Source organism: Neofelis nebulosa, chromosome 1, assembly GCF_028018385.1.
Source record: "Neofelis nebulosa isolate mNeoNeb1 chromosome 1, mNeoNeb1.pri, whole genome shotgun sequence".
NCBI lineage: Eukaryota > Metazoa > Chordata > Mammalia > Carnivora > Felidae > Neofelis > Neofelis nebulosa.
The window spans coordinates 31,913,273-31,938,914 of NC_080782.1; the positions used below are offsets into that span (position 1 = coordinate 31,913,273).

At 41.2% G+C, this 25,642-nt stretch overlaps 1 protein-coding gene across 7 annotated transcripts in view; it reads right to left on the bottom strand.

Moving 5' to 3' along the window:
* FYB1 (FYN binding protein 1) overlaps window positions 1-25,642 on the bottom strand; it is a 166,223-nt gene that overhangs the window by 81,285 nt on the left and 59,296 nt on the right. For all 7 annotated transcript variants that reach the window (XM_058718142.1, XM_058718122.1, XM_058718112.1 and 4 more), the window contains one exon: window positions 21,285-22,443. In XM_058718142.1, coding sequence (XP_058574125.1) covers window positions 21,285-22,416 — 1,132 coding nt within the window. In that variant the 5' untranslated portion in view covers window positions 22,417-22,443. Of the gene's footprint in view, window positions 1-21,284; window positions 22,444-25,642 lie in introns of those variants that run through there.

Consider the following 25,642-nt stretch of genomic DNA (forward strand, 5'->3'; position numbering starts at 1 on the left):
CTCCAGGAGTACCTAAGTCTCCCAGCACCCAGAACCTGTGTTCTTCCTACCTTACGGCTTATCGGTGGGCAGTATAGGTGCCCACTGACTTGCTCCTCTTACACGACAAGCAGGGAAGCAGAGATGCATTCGGCTCACCTCTGTTGGATCTCTAGGGTCTAGTGTGGCACCTAGCACGTGCTTGGTGCTTCATGATGATTGTTACTATCCACAAGCGTACCATTTCCCAGTGGTTTACCATGTCCAAAATACTGATTCTCACCTGCAGTTTCCTCTTCCTAGTGCATAAAGAGGACAGTTATTTCAGACCCTGTCATATGGCTGGAAGAAAGAAGAAGGGGTGTGTTTCTCCTCAAGCTTTGCCTATTCTATTTTCCTGTGCCTCTTCTTCCTCCCAAGCCTTCCATCAACACTTAATTCCTATTCCAGTCCTCCCATCCTTAGGTGTGATGAGGACATCCTTTGCAGAAGCATATGGAGGTTGGATGTTGACTAAGACTCTTAGGGAAGTCCCTATTGTGACACTGACCAGTACCAGGAAGACTATGTGGGTAGAACTCTCACCACAACTATGGCTGTCCGGCCAGCAATTTTGACCCATTAGAGGCAGAACTCATGACAGAGAGAAGCAGAGATGTTATAGCAACAGACACTATTGCTGCTGTTGTCTCCACGAAGTGGCAATGGGTGGTAGATGTTACACACTGAATGCTGGTCTGGTTCAAACTGACTGCAGTAGGGGCAGAAGGCAGCTTGGGAGAACACCTACTTTCTATCTCTCCTTCCTCTCCTCTGATCATGTTATAATTATGTGTGATAAACTCTCATATGAAGCTCTCTTATAAGCCAGGTTATATTACTCTGATTTTCAATTTTTAGTAGCTGTATCATCAGCATAAAATCTAAGTAAAACATACCAAAGTGATTATTTTTCTTTGTTTTTTTTTTCTATATGTTTTTGAAACAGAATTTTAGATATTGGCTTACTCAGTTACTCACTCATTTATTCAACCAGTGCTAGCTAAGCATATAGTACAAAGTACTTGCTAAGCACATTGTGAGGGGCTTGAGAATGAGTAGGGCATGGTCCTTGCTTTTATGGAACTCACAACACACAAGGGTTCAGGCACAGAAATAACTAAAACCATATAGAATGTAACTGGTATGATATTGCAGGAAATGTTAATTCAGTTTCATAGATGTAGCTGAGAGACCAGCAGTTCATTAGATTAGCACTGTTTAGTAGAATGTTCTGGAATGATTAGTATCTGACATGTTTAGTATCTGGGCTGTCATGTACTATAATCATTAGACGCTTTTGGCTATGGAGTATATAAAATGTGGTCGGTGCAACTTAGGAACTGAATTTTAAATTTTAATTAATTTCAATTTTAGCAGCCCCCTGTAGCTAGTGGCTGCTGTAGTGGACAGTACAGATCTAGATAGTAGTCTATCAGATGAAATGTAAAAACTCAGAAAAGCACTGGGTCGCAAGAAGCAGGCTGATATGTCAACAATGTAGAGAGAGAACTCAAGTTCTTATGAGCTCCAGACCCTTATAACTACCTGTGTATTTGAAACACCAAAGCCTTTTCTAATTGAATACATTCAAAATAAAAATCATGGTCCTCCCACAGAGCTAATGCCTCATTTTCTAATCTATCTATTCTCTTTCCTGATTTCTACTGCCACCTGTCTAGTACAAGCCCCTGCCTGGATTACTACAATGGTCTCCGACTACTTTATATTGTTTCTAGAACAATCCTTCCCAAATACCAAATCTGACCAGATCACCCTCACACTTAGTAAAAGCTCCAAGTCCTGATTATGGCCTATAACAGTTGGTCCCTGCTTACCTCCCAGTCCCACCTTTTCCTGCTTTTTTTCCTTTATCTCCATTGCAACCTCATTTACCTTCTTATTGTTCATTAAACCATGGGGGTGTGAATGGAGAGCAGGTGGCATGTACAGATGCGATTAACATGCATGTGTGTGTGCATATGTGTGTGGTGTGACCAAATATTATATACCGCTATCATGTGGTTTCACCAAAATTTGAGGAAGCTTCCAGAGGCACTGTGCAGGTGCCTCTGAGCAATAAAAATAGATGCTTTTGCTTGGGCCTAAGTTCTGTCTTTGTTTAATATAAGCTTTGATTAACTAGAAGGCTTTTAAAGAGACTCATGGACATCATTTTACCTGGGTTAGTGTGGCCTATGCAAGTACAACATGGGAAAACAGAGTTTATTTCAGCACTATCGTGTCCCTTGCTATCTAGGTCATCACAGATCCAAATCAGAGAGAAGATAATGAGCCATAGCTAAAGCCCTTCAAAGGTCAGGGTCCTTGGTATGTGGGTGATGTCAAACATTTGGTAGAATACAGTGTCCAGCTGGAGGTAGAGAAATGGATAAGAGAAGGCTTTCTTTATGCCACTACTTTCTTTTACAGCAGTTGGTATCTGGGTCTCGCACACTTTTGTGGTGTTGTTTCTTTTTCTATTTGTTGTTATTAGTTTTTCTAGGTGTTTCAGGAAAATTTCATTAACCTCAAGTGTCACTGAGGCAGAATTGTCTTCCCAGGAAAAAAGGAAACACACTGTAGGCAGCCCTAGCTCTAAGCCAAACTAAACTGACAGAGTCTGTCTTCCAAGACCCTATGCCTCCTCTTGATATGTTTCCCTCTGTGGGTATTTCCAAACTCTGGTCCAGGAAGGAAAGTGGTCGTATTCAAGGTGTTGTTAGTTACAGCTGAAAACCAATGTCATGTGAGCATTTGGTCTGCTAGGACCTATCTTAAGGGTACCTGCCTCTTACAGGAGGACCAGCTGGGCTCCCCAGTGTGATGGGAGAGTCAGTGCTGTCCAGGAGTCGTCTGCGATGCTACACAAGTCCACTGCCAAATGCCAGCTCGAGCAGCACGCCAGGACAACCCAGCGTCCTGACAAGATAATCTGGCATGGTTGCGACCAGCTGTCTGGTTTTCCTTGATATCTCCCCCCTCCGATCCCTACTCCATCCCGGGCTTTCCTAAGGAAAATGAGTTCCTAACACCACTTGAAACAATCTGTTCTTGACTTTGTAAAATCTAAAATGGTAGTTGCCATTTAAAGAAAGACTGATTTGAGTTCGTTTTTTTTCTATTGTCAGGTTCATAAGAATCTCCTGGGCGAGTTATTAAAAATGGAGATACATAGGCCCCAAAGCCAGCAGTTCTGATTCAGCAAGAGGGCTATGGTGGTGACGGAATTGGGAGTGGGAAGCAGCAGTCTTAAGTTTTTTGAAGCGTCTGAGCCTGTTCTGGTGTAGACGGTTCACAGGCCACCCTGGGAGAAACAATGCCTTGAGAAACTATGGGTAAAAAGAAAATTTTATAATAGGTGTCAGGTGAGATATTTTGAAGTGCTGAAAATTTACTTCATCTAATGTCAAACTTAGTTTTATTTAGCAACTTAAAAGAAAACCCAATATTCAGTGATTGCAAAGAACATAGTAATGTAGTAAAAACTCATTTTCAAGGCGCCTGGGTGGCTCAGTCAGTTACGCATCTGACTTTTGATTTCAGCTTCATGATCTCACAGTTTGTGGAATTGAGCCCCATATCAGGCTCTGGACTGACAATGGGGAGCCTGCTTGGGATTTTTCTCTCTCCCTCTCTACCCTACCCCTGGACATGCATGAGTGCTTTCTCTCTCTCTCACAAAATAAATAAATAAACGTAAAAAACTGTATAAAAATGAATTTTCTAGGCTGATTTTGTGGCTATATCAGAAAATCTGATTATATTTTTCATAAAACTATCTAAAGCAGATAGTTTCCAAAATTTTGAGGTGAATTGTAATTCAATGAATTGATCAGTGAAATCTGAAACATTTTGCAGTGCTGTACTTGAATAGAATAACAAAAAGTTACAATAATAAACACTTGTGGTTGGATTTCTGCACAACAGGAATTGAGAGAATAACGAGGAATCTGAACAGAGCTGCAGGCGCTGCAATGTCCAGGAGGGAGGGGCCGTCCTTGGCAAAGACTAGCCAATTCAATTATTTTAACCAAAAGAAAGTTTGGTGATTTTCTTCTACAAAGAGGTATACCTATCTTAATAAAATCAATGTTGTTGACTAAATTAAGTTACTAAAATATGAAAATTTGAGAATAAAAGTTAAATGGGTTATTTTGAGACATTTCAACATGAAAATCCTAAACTATTGGGTAATATGTATAATTGATACAAATGTCTCTTTTTTCTGTTCACTCACAGACTACAAAAATGTTAATTTTCTTGCTTTTTCAAGAAAATTTCCAAGGAATTTTCACATTGAATGATTAGTCCATTTGAAGGAAAGACTAATTTTGTACTTGCAGAGTGTGCTATTAAATGTGCTACCATTATTGAAAACTGGGATTTTCCTTTAATATTCTTTGTTGAATCAAGATGCTGAAGTAACTTACATCAATTTACTGGTGTGGAAAAAAAATCTCTTCAGTAAATGTATACATTTCTTGATGGTTCACCCTTTGCCCTCAAATTTATTTTAATGGTGTTATAGAGAGATACTTGCTGAATATAGCTTCTGAGCCAGTGCTTTCTCTCAAAAGTGAGAGATGATACACAACCTGTTCTGACATAGTTATAAAAATTTATAGAAATCACCTCTAGCTCATTTATCAGAAGTTGATTAATCTCTATCCCATGGACATCTTTCAATACCAATTTACATTCATTTTTTTTTCCCACTAAATGGAAAACACTTTAAGTAAAAGCAGTATTGACCCAGCTTTAGTTGACTTTGATTCCAGCTTATACTCTGCTAGCATTTATACCATAAGTCTGGAATCTAAGAAAAACCTTTCTCTGAAGAATATAAAACTTTTTAAATTCCCAATAATAAATTACATGTCATTTAAAGCACTCAGCACTTTTCTAGAAGCTCTATCTTTAGATCTAATAAATTCTTAGGGATAGGAAAGAAATACTCATTAATGTAAACATTGTTTTCTTGCAACATAGTTCAAAAAGTGAAAAACCTATACAATTTGCTTCTTTAGGACATTTATCTTATTTTTTATTACTAGATGCAAACTCTACACTGACATATACATGCTACCAATACTTGTGGATGGTTGTATTTTTCAGTTTTTTTTTTTTTTTTTTTTTTTGCATTGTGTAAACCCAAACATTAGGTGATTCCTTTAAGATGACCTGTTGGGTATTTTTTCTGATATTGATACTTTATAATGGTTAAAGGTCCTATTAATGTTTTTCCTCTTAGATACATGATTAAAAGTTCCCAGTCAAGATGACAGGCTGACTACATGCTGTAGTAAGCTCTCTTACCTCAAATCTGTAGAAATATTGGAAAAAGTGATAACAAACACATAAGCAAACCATAAATATACTGGAAAACAAGAAAGTAAATCCACAGTGAACTAGAAGCCATGAGAAATCCCTAAAAGACAGATTTAAAGAGAGATCAGCTCAAAGAGAAAACAGAAGTCCAAAAGGAAGACAAGAGAGAGGGTGAAAAAGAGTGAGAGCCCACCCAGAGTGCTCTATACCCAGAGATGGAGAATGCTGGGGATAGGGAGGGGCTCAGAGTGAGTACTTGGGGGAACAAAGCATGTGTAGTAAGGTGGTTGGATTTCTGCACAACAGGAATTGAGAGAATAGCGAGGAATCTGAACAGAGCTGCAGGCGCTGTAATGTCCAGGAGGGAGGGGTCGTCCTTGGCAAAGACTAGCCAATAAAGTGCCCTCCCTACAGCACACTCAGCCACCCTCTTGCTCCACTGAACTTGGGATCTTCACCCAATCTGGCTGCACAAACAGAAACACCAAACAATCTAACTGAATCTCCAGTACCCCACGCACACAAATGAAGAACCTCTGCATTTAAGAAAAGCCCGTACCAACAAAGGAAAACTTGAGTCAACAAATAGTAGATCTCACATGGAAAGAAAGAGTAATGTGGCAAGAGAGATGCAAGGAGATACAACATCTCAAAGGATCAAGCTGATATAGTGATAATGAAAATCTTTTACGTGTGTTTAAATAAATCACAGTGGGATTTAATATTTGCGACAAGTGGGCGACATTGTGGTTGGTACTGGCTGATACCTGAGGCAACTCTTGATGGCCACCATCTACTACTCCTGTATTTATCAATGGGGTCTTTATTTGAGCATTTCTCCTTTCCCCCTTTGGCAAATGTAATTAAATTGATGCCAATGACTTGAGTCTTTAGGCTATATCAGGAACCATACTAAATATTTGTCATGCGTTTCTGTTTAATCCTCACAAAAAGCCAACAGCAGAGTAGACTTATCTCTATGAACAGATGAGAAAACTGAGGGGGAGGGGGGCTGAGGACCTTCCTTGGGGTCCCACGGTAACTGTTGAAGCTTTTACTGGATCCCGAGGCTCTCTTAACAAAGCCTCTGCTCTGAATGCTCCCTGATCAAAAATACTCGTGTAAACTGTGCTTTTCAAAACCAAAGAGTGTTCCTGTGTTAAAATACACCCCACTTCTCCTAGATCACTCAGTGCTCATAGGGCTTCCTGAAGGCTCTCCAATCAACTTTGCAGCAAGATTAAAAACAAGTTTCCAGCTCACAAAAATAGTGACAAGCCCTAAAAAAATACCTGTTTTTATCTATGCCACATTCACCCACTCCTTTTCTCGTTAGACTCACAGAAGCAGGAATTTGTCCCCAGCATCAAAACTTGAGAGCACTTTTCTTCAAACTTGCATTCCTTTGAAGATCAACCAAAAAGCGGTAGAGAGGAAATGCACCCTTTATTTTTGGACAACCACCTAGCTTTCTTTCTCATTGGCTTAATTTTTTTGAAGTACTATATTAACATAGTACTATTTTAAAGATTAGATTCGTAATACCCTAAACATTGTTGAAGAAAAAGATGAACGTTGTTACCAAGTGATGTTATCTCCATGGTGGAGAAACTAGGCCAGTACAGTTGCACTTGAGTGGTGACCAGATTGAGAGCATAGAAACATCCAGAGCTTCTGATTCTTCTCTTTCCTTAGAGCTCCTGGTCAGTTTGGGTGGAGGGGAGAGTGAGGGCCCTCAGCAAGCATGGGGACATCCAGAGGGAACAAGTGAAGTCACCTTGGGCAGAACTGTGGGCTCCAGGGTCATCCTGGCCTCTGTCAACCAAGTGGCAGTTTTTACAATGGCACACAATTATTCAGGCTTTCTTTCTTTCTTTCTTTCTTTCTTTCTTTCTTTCTTTCTTTCTTTCTTTCTTTCTTTCTTTCTATTTATTCATTTTTGAGAGAGAGAGAGAATGAGCATGAGTGGGGGAGGAGCAGAGAGAGGGAGAGAGAGAGGATCCCAAGCAGGCACCATCCGCACTGTCAGCGCAGAGCCCGACACTGGGCTCAAACCCATGAACTCTGATCTCATGACCTGAGCCGAAACTGAGAGTCGGACACTTAACCAACTGAGCCACCCAGGTGCCCCCATTCAGGCTTTCTGAGTCTGTTCATCTTAGGGAGCACTTGTGTTGTTCTTCTTTGCCTTTCAATACTACCTGTAGTGCTAAATATGGTTGTTTAATTTGATGAATACTAATTATATGTGCCAGGTGAAAAACACTGTGCTGAGCTAACCTGAAGGCCACTGGATGGCAGAAGGGGAGAAAAGAGATGAAAACAAAAGGGAATAGAGAACAGAAAAAAGGAAGAAAGGAAAGAGGGGGAGAGAGTGGCAGAGTCCTTGCTTACAGGTGTTCTGGGGGGGCCGGGGAGCACTACACTACTCCAGGCTGACAGTCAGGGCCAGCTGGTGGGCACCAGTCAGCTGATGTATACAATTTAACCACCAGCTGTTAAAAGAATGAACTAGCTAAAGTCCTCCAAGGGTTCCACTAAGTGTAGTGACCCCTGGACCTCTTTGTGATCCAGCAACTAACAGGTCAATGCCTGACACAGTAAAGAATTTTCAGGATTTTGGTGCCAGCCATCCAGATGTTAGATATTTGAATATCTATCACCTTTGCACTTTCCTTAACTAGGCAAATTTTTAAGATCAACCATAGGATACTACCTGTTTGCTTAAACAGATCACTCACTCATTTCCATGTTTGGATATAATCACTGACTCTCAGTGTCCTGCCTCAGTGGTATAGCATTTCTTTTGTTTTTAAAAAAATACCTATGGCTTAGGAAGAAGCCCTTCCTCTCCCCACCATTCTCCTTCCCCTCCCCCACTGTAACAGCTCTCCCAGCCTGCAGTATTTCTTAAGGTGGTCTCAGGACAACCTGCATTAGAACCACTTAGTGACGTTGATAACTATCCTAATTCCTGGGTCCCATCCAGCTTCTTGAACTACAAACTTTGGGGTTTTCTTATGCAACTTAAAGTTTGAGAATCTTTGAAAGAGTAAGACCCAATTTTGATGTTCTCTTGTTCCTTCTGAGTATATGACACATACACTGTTGATTAGACCATCTACCCATTTTGGCCATCTTTCTCCTTAGAGACCCATTTAGTGTCAGAATGGTGAGGAAAATGTGTAAGGAACAATTGATTTGCAAGGGTGTCCTTGTAATATTTTAATTCAGGAAAGAATCTGAAAACTTTCAAATCCCATGTGTGATAGAAGAAAGCCATCTCTAGCACTTCTATCTAAAAATAGAACCTATTTTTTAAGGATCTTTGGTCATCAGTCACTGGAAATTGATGGGAGGGGGCACCTGGGTGGCTCAGCCAGCTAAGCGTCTGACTTCAGCTCAGGTCACGATCTCATGGCTTGTGAGTTCAAGCCCCGTGTCGGGCTCTGTGCTGACAGCTCAGAGCCTGAAGCCTGCTTTGGATTCTTTGTGTCTCTCTCTCTCTGCCCCTCCCCTGCTTGTGCTCTGTTTTTCTCTCTCTCTCTAAAAAATAAACATTAAAAAATTTTTTTAAATAAAAAAATAAAAGAAAATGGATGGGAGGATCAAACAATCACAACAATTGGAACGATTTCGTTCTCACACTTCTAGTAGCATCACCCTAACTCCCCTGGGTGTATTCTATTTATTAGCAGCTTGTTTCTGGTAATATAATGGCCATTAATAGCAATACAAAATAAAACCACTTCCTCCCCACTGGCCATCCGTCCCACCAATGTCTTCCACTTTCAAAGGAAATGGCATGGAGACTTTTGAATAAAGAACTTCTGTTGATATACAAAGGAAGGTAATAGTTTAGTGTAAGGGTTTGGATCGCAGACAGCCAAACTATCCTGAAAAAGAAAACAGAATGTTCTCTGGGCACCTGGGTGGCTCAATCGTTTAAGCGTCTGACTTTTGATTTCAGCCCAGGTCATGGTCTCATGGTTTGTGAGTTTGAGCCCTGCATCAGATTCTCTCTCTCCCTCTCTCTCTGTGCCCCCGCATCTGTCTCTTTCAAATAAGTAAATTAACTTAAAAAAAAAAAAAAAGAAGAAAGAATGTTCTGATTCTTCTTTGCCCTTAGGAAAGAAAGGTCAAAGAAATAAGGAAGGAAAGGAGAAGGTGAACAGCAGAGGATGTGAGGGGAACCTGAGGTATAAAATCCCTAGCTGCCAATATTCTGTTTTAAATTTCTGGCTTTGATGCAATGTAAATGACTCCAGTGTCTGACACCTTCACTGAAGTCTGTCACGCACAAAAACGTCTTCGGTGAGTGGTTTGTGGTGAAAACTGAGGAAAGACTATAAGTCTTGTCTGGGTGACTGCAGTACAGCGCAGGGCCAGAGAGGCGGTTCCTAAACTGTGACAAGTTAGAAGAGGCAAGAGCCAGAAACCTGAAGTGACCTTGAAAATTCAAGTGGCTTTGTCCTTCATTGATCGGATTCAATTTTTCCACGAAACACAGGCTGGCATTTGAAATTAACTTTATCTAGATTAAAAAAAATGTTTTTACTTATTTTTGAGAGAGAGAGTGAGAGAGAGAGAGCAGGGCAGGGGCAGAGAGAGAGGAGGGCAGAGGATCCAAAGTGGGCTCTCTGCTGTCAGCACAGAGCCCAACGTGGGGCTCAATGTGGGGCTCATGAGATCATGACCTGAGCTGAAGTTGGATGCTTATCCCACTGAGCCACCCAGGTGCCCGACTTTATCCAGACTTTAAGGAGCACACCAGCAGCTTTTCTATTTTCTGCCTTAGGTTTTCCATTTCAAAATCATGTTGGCCCATGTAATTAACCATGGTTTCTTAGTAGTTCAGAACTCAGCAGCCTCTTTGGTTGTCATGCCTCCATAAAGCTCAGCATTTTCTGTAGGTTCTACTAACAGGTTTCATTGACCCAAAAGAAAGGAGATTTGCAGTGATGGTACGGAGGAATGGAAAAGAATACGATTGAAAACATAATCAGAGCTTAGAAGACAAGAATGAAGAAGAAAGCAAGAGAATAGGAGGGAGGCAGTTGGGTGCGTTGTGGCGGAGTACCATTTGCTAGGTTGAATGTCACAGGCCATCTTCTATACACTGAATGTGTCCCTCAAATTCAGGTGTTGAAATTTAATCCCTAATGTGATGGTGCTAGGAGGGCGGCCTTTAGGAGGTGATGGGGTCCTGAGGCTGGAGCCCCCATGAATGGGATTAATGCCCTTACAGAAGAGAGACCAGAGAGCTCCCTCATCCCTCTGCCATACCCACACTGTGAGAAGACAAGCAGGAAGTGGGTTCTCACCAAATCTGCCAACACCTTGATCTTGGATTTCCCAACCTCCAGAACCGTGAGACAGAAATTTCTGTTGCTTCTAAGCCACGAGTATTTTTGTAACTAGCAGTTTGAGCTAACACACTGCCTCACCTTGTAACAGTCCACCCAACCAGTAGGTCCATTTAGATAATCACTCAGAGTTAGCGAAGAAAGCAAGAGTTCCCAACCGGCAGATAGAGATCTGGCAGAAGATCTACAAACCTCATCTGCTTTCATGCCACTCAGCCAGACATGATTAATTTCTCCCCGTGAGGACTAAGGACTCAAGGCTTCAGAGAAATCAAAGACGGCTTCTTTCTACAATATAGTGAGGTTTCCTGACTGTTAAACTGCTCTATCAGGTCTAGAAAATCTTCTTTATTTTAGAGTAACATGAATGACAAATGTATTTTGTAAACTTGACTTATCCTCCTGCCACATGAGACTGCTTTTGAAGAAGCGGCTGAGGAGAAAGTCATGTGCATGCATGCATGCGTGCATGTGTGTGTGTGTGTGTGTGTGTGTGTGTGTGTGTGTGAAGCTGAAGTTCTGGAAACAGGGAGAAGGGGGTCCTGAAGAAGCTGCAGTCCAGATCCTCAGTAACAGAGGATGTGAGTACATCAGCTTCTTTAAGGTGACAATTTGGAACAAAAATAGAAAATACTGTACGAGTTAAAAACAAACCACTATGAGGGGGCACTTTTAGTACTCATCCAGGATCCTTTCTCCCCTTAATGGAGTTGAGCAACTGTTATTCCTGAATAGGGGGAACGAACACTCGAACACAATCTGGATACCTGTGGTATTTATCCGCCTTGCGCTTACTTTGGAAAGATTTTCAGCCGCCTGGTTGTACTCGTGGTATCACTACACATGATGCTCTTGAACGCCAGATGCACTACGTGATGGTTCTGAGAATTACAGGCAGATCAAGAGAATAGTGGTGTTATGTGGCAAGAACCTTTTCCTGTGCCTCAACAGATCCACTGCCAGCCCTGGAAAAACACACTCTCGGTTGCCAGGAGCGTGCCGCTGGCTGAAGAAGCCGTTGTCTGCAGACGTGCAGCTGCAGAGAGAGGCCGACTGCTATAATAAATACAGATAGTGCTTCTACAACACCCGTTCTCACTTTGGGGAAAGAAAAACCTCATATGGTTTTCTGTTCAGATTTTTTTCTACAGCCAGATGTCTCACCTTCAGTTACTTTTTCCTGATAGTATCTATTGCTATTGGCTGTTGTACGTGTTTTTTCTACCTTTGCTATGCCAGACAGAATAAAGTACAATCGTTTTTCTTTAGTGGCAATTTAAACGGAAGAGAAACATGTTTTTGTGTGTGTGTGTGTTTGCTAGTGGTGAATATGGCAGTTAAAGTCTCCGACTTCTAGAATCTTTCTTCCCTGTTTCTCAGATGCTGGAAAAACAAACAATCTAGTGCTCTAGGTGGTTCTCGGGGCTTTAGAGCCTTGCCATAACTATCATGATGGTGTTTCCTCTAAAAGAAATGGACATTTCCAGATATATTTGTAAAAACAAGCAGCTGGATTTCTCCTCCTGAGGCATAATTTGTTCTTTCAATAATTGGAGTTATTCATGTGTCATGTAAGTTAATTTCACTTTGGCTTGAAAATAAAAAACATATGCACAAAGAGGTGTCATTAGCATATGAACCCATAATATTCAGAAATAATTTTCGTCACGGCCAAGAAGGAGCCTTTAGTGGCAAATGCATATGGTGGAAATCCAATCCTTTAAAAAAAGGGTACTGGCTTGGAAATAGTTTTAGCAGATTATATGAAGCAAGGTATCTCCTGCCCAGTGAGCAGACTGAATTATAACATTTGCCCAATCTTTCTATCTAGTCTTTAAATTTCTTTTTTAGTTTTTAAAATATTTTAATGTGTGCAAACGCAATTGAAAGTAAATCAGGAAGAGTGTGTATTTGATTATTAGACTCAATATGTATTTGTATTTGATTTTTAGATTTGACTTTCTAATTTTCCTTTCTTAAGTATTTGGCATTTCATTTTAATGCTTTTCCCTCTATGGGTTACATGACTATTTTAAGACTTAAATAATTTTAATCAAATTTGGTATATACTAAACATCTCATATGCATTTTATACTTTATTTATGGGTAAGTCAGTCACTATAAAAGAAAATATTTATGTTGTAAGTTGCTGTATCTTCTTTGATCTAGCACAGATCCTATGTTGACATAATGCCACTAGATTAGGCAGTATTTCCGTATTTTATTTTGTAAGCAGCTTAAAAATATACCAACTTGCTGCTTGATCACAAGAAGTTATTACAATAGGATAAATCATGGCATGTTGCTCCAAACTGGGTTTTACAGAAATTTCTCTTCCCTAACTAAGAAAAGCCATAGTCCCTCATACAGATATGGTTGACTATCACTATAAAGAAAATTTCCCCTGCAGATTAGATGACAAGTATGGACCACTGTTGTGCTAAAACTAATATTAAAAGACGAGCTGGCACCTGAACAGTTAAGGAAGAAATTTAAAGCCAAAGAAAGCACGGAGCAAGGAACCAGGAAGCAAAATATGTGGAGGGGGCTTTTCTATGACAAAAATGACTTAGACCCTGAAGAGAGGAAACTGCCTTCCTCAGAGGTCAGCCCCAGTGTCCTCTCCTTCTTCTGGCTCATTTTCCTCTTCAGTACTCCATTCTTCTACTAGTCTCAGTATAAAGTAATTGGCTGTTAAAAGCTTAAAATATAACTACTCTCAGGGAGTTTTCAGGTTTTTAGAGGTCAGATACTACCCACACTCCAGAGGTAAACTCCCATCAGGTAGCTGGAACTCTCCCTTGCCCTTCACCTTGATTGTGACCTGAAAAACTCTTCAGGACAGATTCCTGGAGTGGTCATAGGAGTGTCTTTGGCCAGCCAGCATAGTCCAGAGGATACGAAACAAGCAGTGACCATGCACTTCACATCAGTCTCCTTTCTGCCTTGTGAAGGAGTGCATTGATGGTTCCTTTGGAAGTGTTGCTGATACCTAGATCATAACTGAAATACTTATTTAATATTAAGTAACGAGGGAGACTTGCAGAATCTCCCTCTTCCAATTCCAAAATAAAATAGTAAAACTAAAATAGGGCAAGATAAATAATATCCCAAACTCACTTTAGTGGCCATCACCCATAAAAATAACATAGTTGGATAAACATCAACAACTGTTGGCCTAGGGGAAGAAACAGAAGGTGCCATAGGAGGCAAATAAAGCTTTCCACCTGTTCCCTAGAATGAGGAGCAATACTAGGGGAAAACAGTGATTTGACTTGATTAATTTAAAATTTTTAAAGTTTGTTTATTGAGGGAGAGAGAGAGAGAGAGAGAGAGAGAGAGAGAGAGAACATGCCAGGAAGGAGCAGAAAGAGAGGGAGAGAGAGAATCCCAAGAAGTTTCCTCACTGTCAGCCCAGAGCCCAACATGGGGCTTGAACTCAAGAACTGTGAGATCATGACCTCTGCCAAAATCAAGAGTCAGATGTTTACTGGACTGAACCACCCAGGTGCCTCCAGAAGGCACTGATTTTAGAAAACCTGTGAGTTCTCCTTAGTACACTCCAGGTTGGAGAAGTGGGCTCGGGGGTGAGTGAACACTCTGGGGAAGGTCAAGGAGAAACCTATAGCGTGAAAGCCCTAAATACCATGACAGAATCATATCAGAGGCAGAAGGGGGATGAGCTACCATGATTGGCCTTGCCCTGGTATAGGAAACAAAATGAAATCTCAGAAAATGGAACAGCATCCAGCCCTCAAGATCAGCACAGCTATCTTTTGCTCCACAGAAGAGTGGATTAGAAGCAACACTCAGAGCTGGTGAATTGATCATACTGGATTAGAACACATGCATTTTTCACCCATCAGCCAGATCTAAAGAAATTGGTGTGACCTCTATTCATATGGAACAGAAAATCCCCAAAGCAAAGAGGAACATCTCTCAGAAAATACTGATGATGGAGTGACTGACACTAACATACTTTGGCTAGGTTTTTAAACCTTAAAGACAGAGATTTCTTTGGGAATCCAGATAGAAAAGATAATCACGTTCAAAGGGGGGGAAATTCAGGGTGGTCCCAGACTTCTCCACAGTAAATTTAAATGCCAGAATGTAAAAATAAAGACCATGTAGATTGTTTATAAAAATGATGAAAACATTAGATTAAAAAATGCCCAAAGGTTACTGTTGGGATAAGGCAGGTTGTTTGTGAGAACAGGGTTTAGACTGAAGAGCTGGTTTATCTTAGAAGAGCAGAAGTTGAGAACTTAGAGAGAAAGATGAAGAATGGGAAGCTCTTAAGTTTTGAACAGTGGCTTGTGGGCTTTTGTGGTTAAGAAAGGGAATGCTCTTTCAGAGGCATTTCTGCTTTATTTTATTTATCTTTTTGAAATATTTATTTATTTATTTTGAGGGAGAGAGTGCAAGTGGCAGAGGGCAGAGAGAGAGAGAGAGAGAGAGAGAATCCTAAACAGGTTTCACATGGTCAGCACAGAGCCTGACATAGGGCTAAATCCCACAAATGGTAAGATCATGACCTGAGCAGAGATCAAGAGTTGGATGTTTAACTGACTGAGCCACCCCGGCACCCCAGGAATTTCTGTTTTAGAGTTAAACCCAGGTAAGCTGCCCAATTAACAGTCAATGGTTCCCCAGAAGTTTCAACCTGGAACAGAAGATCCAGAGGTCTTATGGCAAACTGCTTTCCCAAAGACCAAGGAAGGCAAATGAAGTAGAGTGGGCTCAGGATGGAGCCGAAAGTAAGAGTGACAACAGCCACAAAATGCACATCAGACACGTGGACAGCGATCTAGCAGAACAACGTGGCCACCTGAAGCCAACCCATGCTTCACTTTCAGTCTGTGTACCATAGAGCTTTGTCTTTAAATTTTCAGTGTTCTGAACTGGCCCAATCTGTGAGATGTTTCAGAAACTGTGCCTGGGTACTGGCGCAAAACCAGACACTGAGATCAATGGAACAGAATACAGAATCCAGAAATGGACCCACAAACATATGGCCAACTCATCTTTGACAAAACAGGAAAGAATATGCAATGAAATACAGTCTTTTCAGCACGTGGTGCTGGGAAAACTGGGCAGTGACATGCAGAAAAGCAAAACTGGACCACTTTCTTACACCAAACACAAAAATAAACTCAAAATGGATGAAAGACAATGTAAGACAGGAAGCCATCAAAATCCTTGAGGAGAAAGCAGGCAAAAACCTCTTTGACCTTGGCCACAGCAACTTCTTACTCAACATGGCTCCAGAGGCAAGGGAAACAAAACCAAAAATGAACTATTGGGACCTCATCAAAATAAAAAGCTTCTGCACAGTGGAGGAAACCATCAGCAAAACTAAAAGGCATCTGACAGAATGGGAAAAGATATTTGCAAACGACATATAAGATAAAGGGTTAGTATCCAAACCTAAAAAGAACTTATCAAACTCAACACCTCCAAAAAAAAAAAAAAAAAAAATCCAGTGAAGAAATGGGCAAAAGATATGAATAGACACTTCTCCAAAGAAAACATCCAGATGGCCAACCAACACATGAAAAAATGCTCAACATCACTCATCATCAGGGAAATAAAAATCAAACCACAATGAGATACCACCTCACACCCGTCAGAATGGCTAACATTAACAATTCAGGCAACAACAGATGTTGGCAAGGATGCAGAGAAAGAGGATCTGTTTTGCACTGCTGGTGGGAATGCAAACTGGTGCAGCCACTCTGGAAAACAGTCTGGAGGTTCCTCAAAAAACTAAAATTAGAACTACCCTAAGACCCAGCAATTACACTACTAGGTATTATCCAAGGGATACAGGTGTGCTGTTTTGAAGGGACACATGCACCCCCCATGTTTATAGCAGCACTGTCAACCACGGCCAAAGTATGGAGAGAGCCCAAATGTCCATCGATGGATGAATGGATAAAGAAGATGTGGTATACATATACAATGGAGTGTTACTCGGCAGTCAGAAAGAATGAAATCTTGCCATTTGCAACTACGTGGGTGGAACTAGAGGGTATTATGCTAAGTGAAATTAGAGAAAGACAAATATCATATGACTTCATTCATATGAGGACTTTAAGACACTTAACAGATGAACATAAGGGAAGGGAAGCAAAAATAACATAAAAACAGGGAGAGGGACAAAACAGAAGAGACTTAAATATGTAGAACAAACAGAGGGTTACTAGAGGGGTTGTGCGGGGGGGATGGGCTAAATGGGTAAGGGGCATTAAGGAATCTACTCCTGAAATCATTGTTGCACTATATGCTAACTAACTTGGATGTAAATTTAAAAAATTAAATTAAATTAAAAAAGAAAAAAAAAACCCAGAAAACGTGCCTGGAATCTGTTTTTTAGGTTCCTTGTTCTTAGATTCCAAGTGTACAGTATTATATCAAATGCCTGTAGAAACTCTGCTGTAAAAAAGTCTACTTACCACCCCCCCAATTTTTAAAATGTGTTTGAGCATAGAATCCCTTTCCCTTGTAATGGTTCGGAACAGCACACATTGATATAACGTGATGTATAAATATCCAATTTTAGAGAGAGATAGTTTAGGGTATATGAAGGAGAATCGTGCCTCCTCCTATCCTTGCTGCTGAAAATAGCCCGGGCACCTTTAGGTTCCAAACTACTGCTGGCTGGATTAGTTGAAGCGATGCATAAGCAGGTATGGAGGGTCAGTCACACCATTAGCCCTTTGCTAACACCCACTGGGACCCTGGCCTTACCTCTTCAATTGTCAGGATGCTTAACTGATCATTCTTAAAGCTAACATATAGAAAGATGAGCTTAGTTTCTCTCCAGTATTAAGAACAAGACCAGAAAAAGGGTTGGATGGAATATTTCCAAGCAGATTTATTACTAACTCCCACATGCAAACCAACAGTCAAGCCAGGGGATCTTAACAACCAAAACTTTGCTGGTTGGGCACACACTGATGCTTAGGATGAACTCTTCTCACCGCTGGCCCAGGAAACAAAAGGAACCAGAGACAAGGTTAGTTTAGAAAACATTTTGATATTTTGGATTTTTTATCTTTTGAAGTTTAGGCTTTTGTAATCCCAAATGGTTCTGGGGGAAAAAAGTTATTAGCTTCATGTTCAGAAAAACAGTATGATATATTCGAGCTTATGGTTTACTAGTAAGTAAGTCAAATAGATCTATAATATAGACCCCATGTGTAATATTCATTTCACATGGAACCTCTATTCAATGGAATGTAAGCCTATTGACAGGGGTTATCTAATTCGTTAAAGTAATTGCTAAGCTATAGAGAATATTAATACTAAAATCTGATTAAATAGACTTTGGTGGGATGACAGACCCGAGCAATGAACAAGAAGGTATTATTTCTATGCTCCAAATAAATAATGTTAAGCAGACTGGTGTCTGTCTTCATGTAGCTTACGGTGGTATTTGTAGTTAAAAAAAAAAAAAAAGTTTCAGCCAAAGAAGAGAGAGAGAGAGAGAGAGAGAGAGAGAGAGAGAGAAGAATGAGAATTCTTTGAATATCCCTTATGCCCCAATTATTATCTCAAGATATCCTATGTTTCAAGAGAAGGAGCCTAGCAGGGAGTGTGGTGAGGGGGACCCTAGCCCTGGAATCAGAGACACCCAAGGATCAGCTCTGCCCCTGCTTAGTCATGGTACAGCCTTGGGCAAATTACCCAACGTCTCTGAACTTTAGTTTCCTCATAGAATTCTTATTTCATTGGGTTCTTGGGAGGAGTGAACAGGGTAGTGTGTATCTGGTATGTAACAAGTCCTCAATAAATAATACATATTTTTGATGGGCAATATACTGGACAAAGATGATAAAAGATGGAGAGTAGGTCTGGGGAAGAGGTTTAAGGGGTTGGATATGAACCTGGAAAGGAAGGAATCAGGTAGAAGGCTAAGAAAAAATAGTTTTAGAGCTTTGAAAACCTGCAGAGTAATTAGATGAAGCATTGGTTAATTCGAACACTATATAGTTTCTAAATCTGGTATATTTTTAACCTTCTTAAGTGGAATGCTAAATTCCTTCGTGTAGTTTGGGAAAAATAGCAGTGGTAGGATCAGGAGTCAGCAGACCTGCCTGTTAGGAAATTCTCAGTGTTCAGAAAATAACATATAAGTCACCTATACAAGCTTATTTTTTGCAGCATTGTTTTGAAGAGAAAAGGTTTGGAAACAGTACAAGTTCTTCAATCGATTAGGTAAGTCATTCATTTACCAGAAGATTATGCAACTCTAAAGAATATTCAGTTACCTCTTATTAAAATATGAAAAGATATACAAGATTTTTTAATTATTTTTTTTAAAAAGCAAGGATCAAAGCATTGCATATAATGTCCTACTTCTTGAGTATAAAGCCAAGGGGATTAATATCTATGTTTACATTTGTGTACATAGACATAAGGAAACTGGATGGACATAGAAATTAAGAAAAGTGGTTTCTGTGGGGCAGAGGCTGAGAAGACCCAGAAAATGACAGACAAGGACTGTATATCATTTTATACTTGTTTTTTTTTTTCAGCCAGATGTAATTTCTATTTAAAAAAAAATCAGTTAAAAAATTTAAACATTAAAAAAAAATGTGAATGCTTTAAAGGGGTGTTACCCACAATTTACAGTTAGGAATCTGCTTGCTTTATCCTGACACTAACCTGGGGTCAGTTCAAATCAAGAAGGACTGAGTTTTGATTTGTGAAAAAGGTGGACGAGGAGGGAACTGCCTCACTTTTGGAGGATAATATATTCCAAGGGATCTGAGTTAGAGGTGGGATACATTATAGGAGGAGTTAGAGTCTAAATTGTGTCGTGGGCACTTGAGCAGTAGGGAGGCAGCTCAGCGTGGGGGAAAGGGAGTAAAGAAGGCAAGGACCCACTCTGCCTACTGGGCAATTTGGCCTCGGTCCCTTGGAACTTTATCGCACTGGTGGTCAGCTCAATACTGACCAATAGTGACAGTCCCTTGCCGGGACTGTAGAGCAGTGGACTCCATTAGCATTTCAACAGCATGACACCAGACAACTGGTTACCACCACCCAAACCTGGGAGTTGAGTGGAAATAAAGATGGAGAACATGGAATAAAACGCCCAAGGATTTCTACTTAACATCACTAAGTCTCCCTGGTTTGATGTTAGAGGTTAGATGGAGGTTATGATAGCTAATTTTTTTTTTTAATTTTATCTGAGGCACAGAAGAACTAAGGGAAGTCAGAGGGGATCTTTTAGAAATTGTCACAAAAATAATGTTTCTGAGTTATGGACCAGTATTAAAATGAGAAGGTGACAGATGAGGAGGACACAAATGTGACAAGGCTGAATCCTTCTAGAAGATGGATAATCATGGCGTCATTTCAAATGTGCTTTCTACAGGATAGATTAATGGGGGATTTGATCACTAATCTGTTGATCAACAGCAAGATATTGATCTGAGGAAGATGATAGACTGCAAGATGCTTCTGCAGAACTGAAAAAGAAAAACATACTTATACTTAGAACTGCTTTAATTAGGCCATATTTTTGTAAGGAAGAAAATATGTCTGATAGTGGAGTGGTCACTATTCCACAAGCATCCTTTCTCCACCTTCCCCAATAATAAACAATAGTTGCACATTGTTGGCCTAAAATATTAATCATTTCAGGTATAAGTGAGCTTCCATTGTCACTCTGCAGGGTTACAATGACGTGGGAAGTCAGGCCATTCAGCATCAAGTTTTAGCATGTGCCATAGGATTGTAACATCTCCGGAAGAAAATTAAGCTATTTACCCCAAAGGAGACTAAGGTGTCCCTTTGGCTTATCCTAGTTAGGTACTACTTTAGGAATCAGCAAAGTTCAGAAAGATTTATGTCAAGAAGTAGAAAACAGCTGAACTACAAAACAGAAAGTGGCATTTCCTGAGCCCTGTTTCCTCTCTTATTTGAATATTGGGTTTAGGAAATGCATGATGACATTTTGGACATTTAAGATCACTTGGAAGCGGTTTTCTCAAGCTCTGTACTATTGACACTGGGCTGGCTGTTTTGCTGGGGCAGGATGCCCTACGTGGTCTGAGATGTTTTGCAGCCACTCCGGCCTCTATCTGCTACCTGCCAGTAGCAACCTCCGGTAGTGACAATCACAACTGCCTCAAGACATTGCCAAATGTTCCTGGGCATCAGAATTGACCCAGTCTGAAAACCATCAACTGAAAAGTTTGCTCTTCTTTTTGTCTAACTCTTTTGTGGTAGTAAGGGGAACACACCTTAGCCTCATCCAACAGAAATGAAACCCAGCTAAGGAAGTAAATGAAAGCAAAACCACTTATCGATCAAGTGGATATATTTCCCTTCCCACCCCAAAAGCGGCCCACCAAGGCACTTGCTCACAGAACTAAGGATTTTTGCCTCTCACACCTCCCATACTGAAGCAAAAAAAAAAATGCCAAAGAAAGGTCACCACATGCCAGGAGTCCCGGTGATGGAATCATTCCTTGTTATAATTTTTTTCCCCAGAAGGTAAAACACCCTCTGCTGTAGAACAAAACTTGTTAAATAGCGAACGAGAAAAGAACTCACTGTTTCCAGAAGCGGCTTTGCGGAATCTCGTCAGGTCAACATTTGGGGGTCTGCTGGGCTTTGGTGGCGGTGGGCCCAGGGTGAACAGGGGAGGCAGGGGCTTCTGCCTGGGGGTGGCTGAATTCTTATCTTCCTTTTCCTTCTCCTGAATTTGGCCCCATGGCCCTGCCCCTGTCAGCTTAGAAGGCGTCTTAGGGAACTTGGCAGGAGGAGCCCCAGAGGCTGGGTCTTCCTGATTCATTTTGCTCAGGAAGACGTTCTTAGCAGCATCTATCTTCCTATCTTCTTTTTTCTCCTCAGCATTTTTGGAGAGGCCTGGGCTTCCTCTGTTCACGGCAGGTTTCAGAACCACGCCAGGGAAAGGTGAACTTGACGTCTCTCCTCCCTGGTCTTTATTTTCTTCGTCATGCCTTGTTGGTTTTAAAGGGGTCATTTTGGACTTGGCTCCAAGGGGGGTCGGGAGGCCTTTCTGTAGAGACGCGTTCTTGGCGTTCTCGTCTTCATGGCTGTCATCGCTACTCAGGGATGGCTTCTGGCCAAAGACGGGCTTGGTTAAGAGGGGCTTGGGGTCGTGGTCTTGGGAGGCTGACCCAAACTTGCTTTTAACCCCAGCCAACTTGGGGAACACTTGCTTCTGCTCAGTTTCCTGGGCTGGGGGATTAGAGCCCGGCTTGGGGCCTGGTGGCTTTAGGTCGTGGTCTTCGTTTACATTGTGAAGCAAAGGCTTATTCCCATGGGGCCGGGGAAACACAGGTTTGGAATCTTCCTTGGGCACATTGATGGGCTTGGAGCCTACAGGTTTTGGAAATCCCACTTTTACCTCAGGGTCTCTGGTGGCTGAGTTTGCCGGTGGTCCAAATCTTTGGCCCACTCCTGTAGGCTTTAGAAACGGGGGCTTGGGCTCCTTGTCAGGCTTCTCCTCAGATGAAGGTTTCACTGCCAAAGGTGGCTTTGGGGACCCAAACCTAGGTACGTTGCTAGGTCCCGCAGGAGGGCTGGCACTTCCTTGGTTGTTGAATAGGTTCTTTTTAGCTTGTACTCCTGAAGGTGAGCTTTGCCCCGCGACTTTGAAGGGGCGGCTGTTGACAGAGACCTCCTCCGTGGGGTTGCCCCCCGTGTTAAACTTCGCCATGAGGGACTTCACATCTGCTTTTGTGTCCTACAAGCACAGGGAACAAAAACTGAGAGCCAGAAGTCTCACTTGCACAATTTAAAATACTACACTCTAAAGGGCTTCCTGGTTTGAGGCTTGCAGCGTCCCTGATTGGTTAGGAAGACATTGTAACACTCATCTTCCTCTATGGCAAAATATTCTGTGAGAGTTCTTGAAGGGGAGGGCTGTTACTGTGCATAGAGTGTTTTGTTTTGTTTTGTTTTGCTTGTCTTAGACTGACACGTCTATTTCTGTTTAAGTTACAACCTACCTTTTGTCTTTCTCCAGCTCTCCTGTTGGATTTCTTCTAAAACTTGGTGTGTTTCTCCTTTGTTTTACTTGACAAAATATGGAAGTGACTAATAAGGGACTTCTTCCATATTTTACAGTCGGGCCTCTTAAACAGAAACTGCACTTGAAAAAATGAAAATAAGTTCTTCTATAAATCCAGCTGGCACGCTTTCTACAGCACGGCCATGTTTAACATCTCTGTGGTTTGCAAGAGGACTTCTGTTCCCATCCACGTTTAAGGTGTTATCTGCTTGAGAACTGAGATGTGGCAGAAAAGCTCATTCATTTGGATAAGTAAATAGTCAGTGAGATTTTCTACTTATTTGTAAATATGGAGTGCTGCTGATTCAATTGGAACCAGACTAGCAGGCAGAATGTGATCACCTCCCAAACTGGTCCTCTCTTGGGAACCCACGGGGAAGGTGACCAGGAAGCAGTAGAGACTGGCTGGGAAGTCTCACATCCAGCCTTGTTGTTTCTCCAGTCTCCTCTCTTCTAGAAGGACATTTAACACTCCCTCTTAGAAGGCCTGCTGCACAGTTTCTGTCCTTGTCTAGAATTAGGATATTACTCAGTAAAGACAACAAATAGTTACCCTTCTCTGAATATAATCCCATGTAGTCTGGAAAAATTCATGGTGTGTTTGCTCTTTCCTTCCAAAGCAAGGATTTGACATTTTTTAGTTCTTCTAGAAATATTTGAAAATCTGAAGCATCAAAAAAAAATCACTGAAGATACACCTGTGGCCGTGACAGTTTCCATTTTTGTGCTTTAATATTCACCTAGAAGATGTTTTATTTCTCTCCACTAACACCTATCTGGCCACATGTCCAAATACATCTCACTTTTCGATGCCCTACTCCGTACCACAAAACCAGATCATAGGCTCAATATATGGAAACTATTATTAGAAATATTGGGGCGCCTGGGTGGCTCAGTCCGTTAAGTGTCTGACTTCGGCTCAGGTCATGATCTCGTGGTCCATGGGTTTGAGCCCTGCGTCGGGCTCTGTGCTGACAGCTCAGAGCCTGTAGCCTGTTTCAGATTCTGTGTCTCCCTCTTTCTCTGACCCTCCCCTGTTCATGCTCTCTCTCTCTCTCTCTCAGTCTCAAAAATAAATAAACGTTAAAAACAAAATTAAAAAAAAAAAAGAAATATTAAGTAGCCTATTCAAGGGCTCACAGCCAGGAACTGTGAGCACAGGAATGCAAACTCAGGTGTATCTAGGGATCTGAAGTCCACAAATGGTCTCATTCCTTCTTGTATCCCCACAACACGTGGGCTGGGGTCTGACACCTTCAGGCTTCTAATGCATATTCGGGGAAATAAGGGTTGACAATGAGCTGAATGAATACTGTGACTTGCAATTTAAAAGAAGTGGTGCCCTTAGCTGGAGTTTTTCTTTGTTCCAAACCACAATGCATGTGTGGTTGCAGGATGGGGGAAGGGAACCTAGGTGCTAGGAGGAGAAAAGCAGATGAGAACACCATTTTCCAGTTTGAATTTGCTCCTTTAACTTACTACCCTATCTTCAAGCTGCTGAGAACATCTTGTTTTTTACGTTGCCTACCTTGACCACTCTTTTTGTCCCCATGATATCTTCCAATCCTCAAACAATCCCTGAAGGCCTTAGGCAGGAAGACAGCAGGACTAGGGAGAGTTGGGGTGCTGGGGGATAGAATGGGAGAAGATGGGTCCTTCCCTGTGTCCTCCCAAGGAGATCACGGCTGCAGAGACTCCAAACCCTAACACAAGATGCATACAGAAGTATTAACACAAAAACGTGCTCCCCATCTGTAAGAAAGTTGGTCTCCAGGGAAGAACTCCTTTATCCTGGACTCATTTTATATTTTGCAATGTATATTCTAGATCTATAATTTATTCTAGATTTATAACAAGAAGCTACATTGCAGAGTGGTTAATAGCACAGAGTGGGGAGCCAGACTGCCTGGGTTTGAATCTTACCAGCTGTTTAACTTAGGGCTGGGGACATAAGGTCTCTGGGCCTTAGTTTGCTCTGTTCTATCATAGGAATAACAATGCAGCTTCATGGGGCTATTAAGTCGATTAAGCTAATAACTGTAAGCATGCTTGTAACATCAGAGGGTCTCCTAGTTTTATACCGCAAGGGAAGCCTTAGGAATCATCTAGTCCTCCTCTCTCACTGCACTGGAGAGGAAAGAGCAAATAAAAGATTACAGCAATATCGTACTTAGTGATCGCAACTGCATATCTTGGGTTTCATGGGGGAAAACCCATGAAACAAACAAACCCATTGTCAAACTCCACGTCCTGGTTTTACAGTAGAAAATATGGAAGTGGTTGATTCAGAACTGGAACTTAAGTCTCTTAGTTGCCAGCCCAGACCCAGGAGGCTGTGCAACATCATGGTTAATAACCCAGGCTCTAGGATTATTGACTTGGGTTCAAATCTTGATTTTGTCATTTACTGGCCATGTGACCTAACAAGTTACTTAACCTCTCTGAGACTCAGTTTTCTTCATCTGTAAAATGATAATAATAACTCTCCGTTTTTCACAGGATTCTGTTTTTAAATCAAGATTAAATGGATGAATGCATGTAACATTCTTAGATCAAGAATTACCTGTACTGCACAGCCAATGATTGTTTGCCAACCTTATTTTTTATAATTCACTAGTCATATAATATCATTTTCTCCAGGTGATCAAATTCTGAAGTTATAATAGTGCACATTATGGTTTTTTAAAAAAGATTCTTTTTAATGTTTATTTCTTTTTTTTTTTTTTTTTTTTAAATTTTTTTTTTTTTTTCAACGTTTTTTATTTATTTTTGGGACAGAGGGAGACAAAGCATGAACGGGGCAGGGGCAGAGAGAGAGGGAGACACAGAATCGGAAACAGGCTCCAGGCTCCGAGCCATCAGCCCAGAGCCT